At 42.6% G+C, this 11,377-nt stretch overlaps 1 protein-coding gene across 1 annotated transcript; it reads left to right on the forward strand.

The window, feature by feature from the left end:
* Positions 1 to 1,409: 1,409 nt before the first annotated feature.
* Positions 1,410 to 10,326, forward strand: SIKE1 (suppressor of IKBKE 1). The gene is made up of 5 exons (XM_056139095.1): positions 1,410 to 1,636; positions 1,811 to 1,916; positions 3,197 to 3,339; positions 5,666 to 5,779; positions 9,521 to 10,326. Exons 1-5 carry the CDS (start codon positions 1,478 to 1,480, stop codon positions 9,620 to 9,622), a joined length of 624 nt encoding a protein of 207 aa, XP_055995070.1. The 5' UTR covers positions 1,410 to 1,477; the 3' UTR covers positions 9,623 to 10,326.
* The last annotated feature ends 1,051 nt before the right edge of the window (positions 10,327 to 11,377 follow it).

Genomic DNA, 11,377 nt, shown 5'->3' on the forward strand with positions numbered 1-11,377 from the left:
GGGCTTGATCCATGGCACCTCATATGGTCCCTGGAGCAATGTCAAGAGTGACCCCTGAGCAGAGAGTTAGGAATAAACCCTGAGAATGGCCAGGTGTAGCCCCAAAACCAAAAGAAGGAAAGAAAAGAAAAAGAAAACTCCCATAAGTACACCCGCATTTATTCACTACAGCCAAACGGTAGAAGCAAATCAAGGGCTCATAAATGAACACGCAAAAGATACACAATATTTAATCTTAAAATAGAAAAAACCTCTAGGTTCCTTAAAGTAAGGAATGTGAATAGAGTGAAATAAGTCAGTTAGAAAAAGGACTTAAGGGGCCAGAGCAATAGCACAGCGGCTAGGGCATTTGCCTCGCACGCGGCTGACCTGGGTTCAATTCCCGGCATCCCATATGGTCCCCCAAGCACCGCCAGGAGGGATTTCTGAGTGCATGAGCCAGGAGTAACGCCTGTGCATCGCAGGGTGTGACCCAAAAAGAAAAAAAAAGGATTTAAGTATGACTTGTACTAAGCCACGAATTCAAGGACTCAAGCACTGGTACAGTCGGCAAGGCAATATTACCTCGCACTCCGCCGACCGGGGTTTGACCTCCTGCATCCCAGAAGTTTCCCCCAAACCCGCCAAGAGAGATTCCTGAGTGCAGAGCCAGGAATAATCCCTGAGCACCGCCGAGTGTGACCCAAACACAAAAAAAAGGAGGGGAGGGGAAGGGGAGAGAAAGCAAAAAAGAAATTAATTTTAGTTAACCAGAATTTGTTTAGAAAACCAAAGAGTTCTGCAGCTAAGATCTATGGATCTCCAGCAGAGATAGTCTCATAACGTGAATCCACTAACTGCTAAAGCACTGCCCACTTTAAGGTGGTGTGATCTGAGTATTTTACCAGTTTCCAAATCAAAAGATAAACTGAGAAGGAAAAAAAATCACGACTTTATCACAAAACCAAAAACTAGCAGAGGGAAAAAAACTCCGCCCAAGTTTCACAAGATCCCCAGACCGTGGGAACAGGAAACGAGGGCGTGGCCGCAAGGGCTTGGGCGTGCGCCCAGCGGCTCCGGCGCGCCGCTGCGGGCGCGGCTGATCACGGGGTCCAGGGCCCGGCTGCAGAGCCCGGGCGACCGGGGGTTCAGGGCGCGGCTGACTGTGGGGTCCAGAGCACAGCTGCAGGGCCCGGCCTGACCACCGGGCTGCTGCAGGGCGCGGGTGCAGGGCCCGGCTGAGCGCGGGGCTGCTGCAGGGCGCGGCTGCAAGGCCGGGGCTGAGTGCCTGAGCTGCTGCAGGGCGCGGGTTCAGGGCCTGGCTGACCACAGGGCTGCTGCAGGGCGCGGCTGCGGGGCCCGGGCTGAGCGCGGGCAACAGCACGGCAGACGGCCGGCGCAGAGCGTAGCCTGTCGCCTGCGAAACGTACACGGAAGTGACGTGGATGACGCCGAGCCAAAGGCCGGAGCCGGCAGGGCCTGCTGTCCTGCGGTCACGATGAGCTGCACCATCGAGAAGATCCTGACGGACGCCAAGACGCTGCTGGAGCGGCTTCGGGAACACGACGCGGCGGCCGAGTCGCTAGTGGACCAGTCGGCGGCGCTACACCGCCGGGTGGCGGCGATGCGGGAGGCGGGCGCGGCGCTTCCCGACCAGGTCGGCGGGCACCGGGGCCTGTCCTGCCCGCAGGTTCTGGGCTTCTGCGGGCGGTGCGTGAGGTGGGGGGTAGTGAGCAGGGCCTGACTTCCCCTGTCTGCGAGGGGGCGGTCAGCGTTTTCCCAGCGAGCTCGGGAGGCGAACTCTGGCTGTGGTCTGTTTCTCTCTGTTTAGTATCAAGAGGACACCTCCGACGTCAAGGACATGTCCAAATACAAACCGCACATTCTGCTGTCCCAGGAGAATACACAGATTCGGGACTTGCAGCAGGAAAACAGAGGTTAGACCGTTTTGTAGTGACGGTTTTCTCATTCAGTAACCTTGCAGAAGTTCTTGCAAAACTGTCTCCGCTGTTCACCAAAATGCATGTTAATATCCAGACTGATAACTTTTATTTGGGTGGCGAGTGGGGTTTCATCCAGGAGCTTTATCCTGCACTGGCCCAGTGACCACAGTTCTGTTACCCTCTTCAGGGTCATCAGATTGATGTGGTATTTTTCAGAGGTGCTGATTGGAGTTGAATTATTGCATGGCTCAATTAGGTAGCCCCAAGATGGAGATTTGCGGGGTTTAAATATATAATGGTAAATAGAAATAAAGTAAACACAAGATTAAACTGTTTTGTGTTCTTGTGCAACAAGGAAGTACTGCAGTTTATCGTCAGAGACTGGTTGAGTACATTATTAATGATATTACATAGCAGGAAGTTTATTTGTCTTTCAGCTTACAGGGCCTTCCCATGTCCATTTGTATTCTCAAATCTTCATCTTGAGATACACAGCCAGGTGTTATTTTTACAACCAGAAAAGAAATAGAGGGAAGGGTATGGGATAGGGGTCGGGCCTTGCATGCGCCAGATTTGGGTTCTCTCCCACACAAGCATTGGCAGAGGCCCCCACAAATCCTCCTGGGATCTCTTGTCCCCTAGCTCCACCTGTCCTGATTAAACCAGACATGCTCTCGCTCTAGCACTGAAATGCCAACAGTCAGTGGTCCCTAAATCATCACCCCCCAGCACAGCTTGGGAAAGCCCCCCTCTTCACCCCAGCATCAAAAAAGGAATAGAGAGGTTAAATGAGAGGTTAGCTTAAACGTTGGTAACCAGTAACTCATAGAATTGAACTTAAACCATGTCTTCTGATTCTTGTCTTCTCTCCTCCCCCCCTCCCAGCTATATGGCTCTGCCTAGAAAGTTACTTTTCACTTAAGGTTTCTTAAATGTTGAGTCTTGTGGACTTAAACTCTGGTTTATGACATTGGGTTCACACTTGTCTCTTGGAAAGTTCTAAAATTTCGACGTTAATTTGTCTTTAGAAGTTTTCTCATAGCCATCACTGCCAACTTGTTATTTTTATTTATTTATTTATTTATTTATTTGCTTTGTGGGTCACACTCGCCAATGCACAGGGGTAACTTCTGGCTCTGCACTCAGAAATTACCCCTGGCTGTGCCCAGGGGCCTTATGGGATGCTGAAAATCGAACCCGGGTCAGCCGCATGCAAGGCAAACACTCTACCCACTGTTCAGTCGCTCCAGCCCCTATATTTTTATTTTTGATAGAGCTCTGGGTTTCTTTGGAGGAACACCAGGATGCTTTGGAACTCATCATGAGCAAGTACCGGAAACAGATGTTGCAGCTAATGGTTGCTAAAAAAGCAGTGGATGCTGAACCAGTCCTGAAAGCTCATCAGTGCCATTCTGCGGTAAGAAACTTTAATGAGGTCCATTCTAAAATAACTGAATTGAAATCTTAAAATTATTTGACTGTGTTTGTTGTTGACAAATTCATCAAGGATGTGATGAATATAAAAAGAAAACAATTCATTTTCATATTCATCACATTCATTGTTCATTTTACTATGATACTGTAAAGATGCAAATAGAATAATAAAGTGTTCTGTAACCACTGGAAGGAAATTAAAATACACAAAAATTAATTCTAGATACAGCAAAATGATGCCATTTAGTTAAAAAAAATAAAAGGAAATATGACAGCCAGATTGCTCAGGTCCCTTTGAGTGGAAGTAAGGTACCTCCCTCACTTAGTTCTGGGCCAGAGAGCAATGGTACAGCATTTGCCTTGTACTCAATCCACCTGAGTTCTATCCTCGGCTCCATATAACCCCCAAGCCACTAGGAGTGATCCCTGAGCTTAGGATAAGGACTAAGTCTTGAGTACTGCTGGGTGTACTCTCCACAGCCCCCACAACACCCGAAAAAGAGCAAATAGTTCTTCCATACATAATTAATTAATATTGAAGGTGTTTAAAAATATTTGCATAGTATTATTGAACATTTCACTAAATAATAAAGATCTTTTTGTAAGGAGCTTAAATTCATCTTTTACCTCTTAACATAGGCAGTTAAACTGAGGTATAGGGACCTGAGCAATAGTGTAGGAGTTAAAGTACTTGCCTTGCATGCAGCTACCCCTAGTACTGGTACATGCAGCTACTCCAATACATGCAGCTACTCCAGTACTGCATAAGGTCCCCCAGCACTGCCAGAAATAATCCCTGAACATAGACCCAAAAGTAAGCACTGAGCACCACTGGGTGTACCCTGAACTATATGGCATCATACCATATTGACAAGGGAAATAAATACGGTTTAAGAATACATGTAGATGGCATAGTTTTTTTGGTTGTTTGTGCTTTAATTTGGGAGAGCAAGTAATTGTCTTCTGTTAATTATCATCATACATCTTCATGCGTTATATAATTTAAATCTGGTTTGACAGATTGGTACCATACTGTGAATTTATGAAAGACAAATTTCATCTTAGATTCCAGTGAAAAAGCATTTTACTGATTTAACATTAGTCGATGCACAGGGGTTACTCCTGGCTCTGCACTCAGGAATTACTCCTGGCGGTGCTCAGGGGACCATATGGGATGCTGGGAGTCGAACCCAGGTCGGCCGTGTGCAATGCAAATGCCCTATTCGTGTGCTATTACTCCAGCTCGATTGAACATAAGTCTTAAGGAAAAAATATCTTGGTCTGGGGGCTGGAGCAATAGCACAACAGGTAGGGCGTTTGCCTTGCAAGCGGCCAACCTGGGTTCTATTCCCAGCATCCCATATGGTCCCCTGAGTACCACCAGGGGTGATTCCTGAGTGCAGAACCAGGAATAATCCCTGTGCATCGCCAGTGTGACCCAAAAAGAAAAAAAAAAAAATCTTGGTCTGAAGCAGGGTTTCTTAAACCTCTTCCACTCATGTCCCCTTTGGCCCAAGAAATTTTTACATGACACTGGGTATATAAGTACATAAAATAGATATATAAGGCAAACATTTACTGATAATAATCACAATGAAGTTCATTTAAAAAAAATTTTTAAGAAGTTACACCACCCTAGTTAAATGATAGCTTGCAACCCATTATAAGAAGCTCTGGTATAAAGACTGGGAAATAGATAGGAACAATGATATCTTGGCCCTGGATTACAAAGTTGATCATCTAGCAGTAGGGGGGGATGGGAGGAACAGAGATCAGACCACAGGTAACATGGGGAGGCTGGGTATTTGGGGGTTGGAGGGAGCAGTGATTTGTGCATCAATACCATAAACTTCAACACTAATGTAATTATTTTGCCTAAACTATAATAAAAACACAAACTTAAGAAAAAAAAAGCTAGAATCCAGAGGAGAAAGCTTGAACCTGGAAGGAGTTAGGATTTAGTTCATATATGAAACTTGCTAAAATATATCCAAAAATAAAATAAGGTTCCTTACAACAGAATTGCTTCCTGCCAATAAAAAATATTCAAATTTAAGTTAGGCAGCCATTTTGAGATACTGTCCAACATCCAAAGGGTGGTTAGACCAGGGCTGATCTTTTAAAATCCAATTATTTGTGTATACCACAAAATAACTTTATTATGTCTTTATCTCTGAGGATTCAAGTGTAGCCTCAGTGATATAAATAAAATTAACTTTTTAACATCATAATGTAAATCTTCTCAAGAAATTACCTGTAAGAGGAAAAAAGACGTTTTCACATTTTTAAATATATTATTCTTTCCACAGGAAATTGAGAGTCAGATTGACCGAATCTGTGAAATGGGAGAAGTAATGAGGAAAGCGGTTCAGTTGGATGATGACCAGTTTTGTAAAATTCGTGAAAAACTAGCCCAATTAGAGGTAAGATTGTTGAAATTTTATTTTATTTTATTATTTTTGGTTTTGGGCCACACCAGCAATGCTCCAGGGTTTCTCCTGGTTCAGCACTCAGGAATTCCTGGCAGCCCCAATTACTCTTTCTGGCCCTAAGGTTGTTGCAATTTTAAATTCACAGTATTTCAGCAAGTTTTCATGGCCTAGAAAATCTATCCTCAGTATTCTACCACTGCAGTATATTGGTGTTTTCTTTATGCTCATGACTTAAAATTTAAGGTTTGTTCCTCAAGCTTATGTTTGCCCTTGAATATATCTTATTTACTTGTCTCTGTGTCTCTACTTTTTCCATTCTGGAGAAGCCCATATTCTCTCTCGAACATGTATTTCCTTACTATCTCCTCTCATCTTTCTAAGTTTCAATAAAACTATCTTGGGGCTGGAGCGGTAGTACAGCAGGTAGGGCATTTGCCTTGCACGTGGCTGACCCAGGTTTGATTCCCAGCATCCCATATGGTCCCCTGAGCATCACCAGGAGTAACTCCTGAGTGCAGAGCTAGGAGTAACCCCTGTGCATCACTGGATGTGATCCAAAAAAAAAAAAAACTATCTTGCTACACACACATACACACACACACACAACACACACACTAAACACCTCTCCATACCCATTTAAAGAAAGGAAATGTAATCGGCAGCAAACAATTAAGATGCAATTATGTAGCAGCTGAAAATTGAGTTACTGTTATATTGTAAGAGACAGATTACATGTGAGCTAAATTACATCATCTACTATAAAATTTAGTCAAGGGGCTGGATCGATATCACAGTGGGTAGAGCATTTGCCTTGCACGCGGCCGACCCGGGTTCAATTCCCAGTATCCCATATGGTCCCCCCCAAGCACTGCCAGGAGTGCTAGGAGTAACCCCTGTGCACCCAAAGAAAAAGCAAAAAGTAAATAAATAAATAGTCAAATGTCTTAAATTGATCAGGAAATATCAAGATCTGCATATTAAAATTATGGAAACAAATTCCAAAAAAGATATATAAAGTACTTAAAGCAATATTCAATGATTCATGCCTGAAACTTGTATAATTTTATAATGCATTGTTTCTTCTTTCTTCAGAAAAAAAATAATCTTCCCCAAAAGAATGTCTTAAAAATAGGCCAGAGAGATAGTACAGTGGATAGGGCACGTGCCTTGCAACTAGCCAACCCAGGTTCATTCCTGGCATCCCACATGGTCCCCCGAGCCCACCAAGAGTGATCCCTGAGCACAGAGCCAGGAGTCATCCCTGGGGCACAGGTGGGTGTGGCCCAAAAACAACAACAATAAAAGTTAAGTATGAATTCAGGGCAATAGTACAGCGGGTAGTGTCCTTGCCTTGCACGCTGCTGATCCAGGTTCTTTCCCAGTATCTCATATGGTCTCCCGAGCCCCACCAGGAGTAAATCCTGAACACCACTGGGTGTGAGCCAAAAACCAATAAACAAATAATAATATTTATATGATAACAAAAATAGAGAAATATTAGAGATAAAGGAGTAGAATTGCTGCTTAGCATCTAATAGTAAGAATAGGACTAGTTATATGATGTGAAAATGGTGTATCGATACTAGGAGAGAGACGAGTACTGGAGGAAGAATTTTTATTTATGAATGTACTTATTGCTTTGGGGGCCCACCTGGCAGTGCTCAGGGCTTACTCCTGGCTCTTTGCTCAGAGATCACTCCTAGCAGGGCTCAGCAGACTATTAGATATTAACCCTAAGTGTTTTAGGCTTCTTCAATGAATTGCCTTTTTTTCCTCTTCCCAGAGAAACTTATGAGCAAACACCCCTAATCCCTTGAGTTTATCTTTAACCTTTCCTTTGTATTAGTTACTAAGTCAAAACCTTCTAGTGACTCTGGGCTTCATATATGAAATGAATTACTTGCTTTTCAATTCCCCCTATAGCCTTTTGATATTTTGCTATAGAACAGTTGTTTTTTGCTTAAATACAGAAAGACTGTGAGTGCTGTGCTCTTAATATTTGGGAGTTGATTGACTCTGAAATAGATCTACTCCTAGGCATCCATTATAATTACTTGACTCAGACTTTGGGTGCCATAATTCCTAACACCCCACAAGGATGGACCTGGGATGAGCAGTGAAGCTACCCTGGCATCGAAATGGAACAATCTAGAAAGCATAAAATTATGGTCTTGATGCAAGTCATTATGATTTAAAAGACAGGACCCCCATGGGGAAGAAAGAACCAAACCAGCCTGAGGACCTAGTCTGGGATTTATGGTAGAAGCCCAGCAGCCCTGCCCTCGGAGCCCAGAGAACTAAGTTTTGGAACCAATATCTCTTACTGTGTTTATCTAAATAACTGCACGTATTAATATGAAGTAAACTTAATTGCTTAATACTTACTAGTAGCTAGGGAAAGAAAAAAGCAATATAATGCTTATTGACCCCGGGTGAATCTCTCCATATAGCCCCTGGGAGAAAGAGTGTCTCCTTGAATTAATCTCCCCAAGAGAACTGCCCTCACTGAAATGCTTTCCCTCTATAAATGATCAGTCACACTTATGTGCAGTCCTATGTCTCAAACCCCTTCAGATTAGTATGCCAGCAGCTCTGAACATTAAACAGGACATTTTGACCATCAGTCTATGGTCCCCCATCTCTTTGTTCCTCTGTTGGGGAGGCCAGGGAGGCAGTTCTCAACCACCAAATGCACGCGGCACGCACCCACATTTTGAACTCACAGGGGACCATGTGGGATACCAGTCCGCAGCGTGAAAGGCAAGCACCCACCTGCTATACTATTGCTCCCACCTAGGAAGCACTTTCTATGGCAGACAATTTTCTTTTCTTCCGTCCCTCTGTTGATGCTGTTGCAGTGACCAGGTGTCATATACATGCTTGGGTGTCACACACATACTTTGCAGTGATTGTTGCAGGTAGCACACTTGCCCCCGGGCTGCAAGGATGGTAGAGTGGCAGAGAATGGCTGGCAGCAGGATTACTGCTATGCTCCACCATGTTCCATGATGGGTTTTATGGCAGAAGGTTTTATTCTCAGGGCCTGAAAATGCTCTGGTTTGTCAGACTCTCCTGTGGAGACAATGAGGATGATGGATGTCAGCTGCTCTCTATAGAAATGAAGGGGAGAAACAAGATCCCAAGTAGGGCTTACACTTCAAATGCCTATTTCTGATTTAATTTAGTCCATCTATGGAAACAGCACTAAGAAAATGTAGAACAAATCTGATTTTATTGGGAAAAACATTCGTATTGGATTGAGAATCCAAAAATAACCTACTGCCATATATGTTTTTGTGAACTAAGAGAAGTTTGACCCTGTGATACCTGGCTGCAGGCCTGCTAAATGGTTTCTTCTTCCCCTTTTCTTCTTTCCTTCCATTTAGCAGAGAAGATTGAAATCATATGCTTTCTGTTCCTGGCCCAGAACTACAAAAAGTTCTAATGTAACAAAAAAAACCAAATAGGAGCTGGAGCGATAAGCACAGCGGGTAGGGCATTTGCCTTGCACGCGGCCAACCTGGGTTCAATCCCTGGCATCCCATATGGTCCCCCAAGCACCACCAGGAGTAATTTCTGAGTGCAAAGCCAGGAGTAACCCCTGAGCATTGCTGGGTGTGACCCAAAAAGCAAAAAAAAAAAAAAAAAACCAAACAAACAAACAAATAAAAAGTTCTAATGCATTTTGACACCTGAAATAACAATGTATCTTTTTTCTTTTTGTCTTTTCAGCTTGAGAATAAAGAACTTCGAGAATTATTGTCCATCAGCAGTGAGTCTCTTCAGGTCAGGGAGGAAAATTCAATGGACACTGCTCCTCAAGCCATCATATAACTGAATTTCTGAGTGACTGCTGGCTTGTCCAAAAGGAACAATCAAGGAAGGAAGATGTTATCTTTCTACTCAAGTGTGTCCATGCAGTGTCTTGCCTCAGACCTTTTCAGGGAAAAGTTTAGAGTTTGTTGTCCAAACTGGCTTTCCACAAAACAGCATTTGGGTGTTGTTAGTGGAAGTACGCTGAATTTTGCTATTCCTTTCCCTAAGAGACTACTTTTGTAAATTTCTTTTTTGGGACCTCAATTTATATAAACTTACTTTTTTCCATATCTTGAAACTCAAAGCATTTGATTTCAAACCAGCAAATTTATTTTATATTGTGTTATAAATTGCATTCTAAAACATTCTAAAAGGATCTAAGGTTTTTTTGATTTTTGTTTGGTTTGGTTTTTGTGTGGGGAGAGCCTGGGGAGTGGGTCTTGCTCCTTGTGAGCTGTTCAGGGACTGTTCCTGGTTCTCTCTTCATGGTCTGCTCCTGGAAATGCTGGGGACCATGTGGTTCTGGGAATGGAAACAGGGTCCACCTCATGTGAGCAAGAGGTTTAATCCCTGCACAACCAATAGTTTTGATAGTTTTTAAATCCATTTGGCATTAGGCTGTGTTTTTGTCCATTTGAGAAAATGAATATAATTCCATAGAACTAGACCAGCAGTTTCTCTGATTTGTAATGTCATTCACCTTCTATGAATTGTTAAGTCTCTCTGGTGCTGAGAGTTGGCACTTTATGACCTAGTGTCTTTACTCGTAATTTGAGAGAACCTCCTACCAGTCCCTGGGAAGCATACTTGAAAACAAAACAACCACTTTTTTTAATGGCTATATTGTTGAGAATGCTGAGACTCTTGTTTGTGTATATACATATGTGCTCTTGATTCAGATGCTTAAAGGAACTTTTATTAATGCTAGTATGTGTTTTTCAACATTTGGCCCTTCTGGAAACTTTTCAACTTGAATAAGATTTACCCTTGTGAAGACTATGTAATAAATACATTTATTCATACCATAGTTCTTAGAGACCACATTCTACCGTTTATATAAAAGTTCTCTTTGGAGCTAAGGATCATCAGTATGTGGAGGTCCTTCTTTCATTACTAGTTTTTCTAATTTCCCTTTTTTTTTTTTTCACAAGGAGACAGAGTTTTGTTGCCTAATAAGGATCTTCACTTCATAGTAGTGAATGTACAAACAATAAAACTGTGCTGAGACTTCAATGTTGACAGGACATCTAGGCTTATTCATCAATTACTTTTCCCATGTCAATTTGCTACTATTTCAAATGTACTAGTTCAGATGGTTAAGCAAATTTATCTTATACAACAATTTAGGTTTATCCCCAAATAATTTAAGCAATGGATGTTAAACCTATTAATATTTTCCAGTTATTGCTAAGCAATGTGCTACAGGGAAGAGATTTGGTATTAAAAAGAATTGTCAATGCTTTATGAGCAACAGAATTTCTTTTTTTCACTGCCATGAAGAATGCACTCCGCTGACTCTTCAAGCCTGTGTTCCTCCTTGAACATGTGTCTCACTTGCTTGTCTCTATGTAGTGTTGCTTTTTTTTTCTCTGGAGAAGCCTGTGTTCTCTTTTGAATATGTACTTCTCTCTTTCTCCTAACATTTTTTAAGCAATTTTTGTTTAATAAAAACTATCTTGTTTCAGATAGTTTTTCAATTTTCAGATAGAGGGCTATAGAAATAGTACAGCTTGTAAGGCACTTGCCTTAAATGTGACCTACCAAGGCTTAATT

Source organism: Sorex fumeus, unplaced genomic scaffold (genome assembly GCF_029834395.1).
Source record: "Sorex fumeus unplaced genomic scaffold, SorFum_2.1 ptg000131l, whole genome shotgun sequence".
In the NCBI taxonomy this organism is placed as follows: Eukaryota; Metazoa; Chordata; class Mammalia; order Eulipotyphla; family Soricidae; genus Sorex; species Sorex fumeus.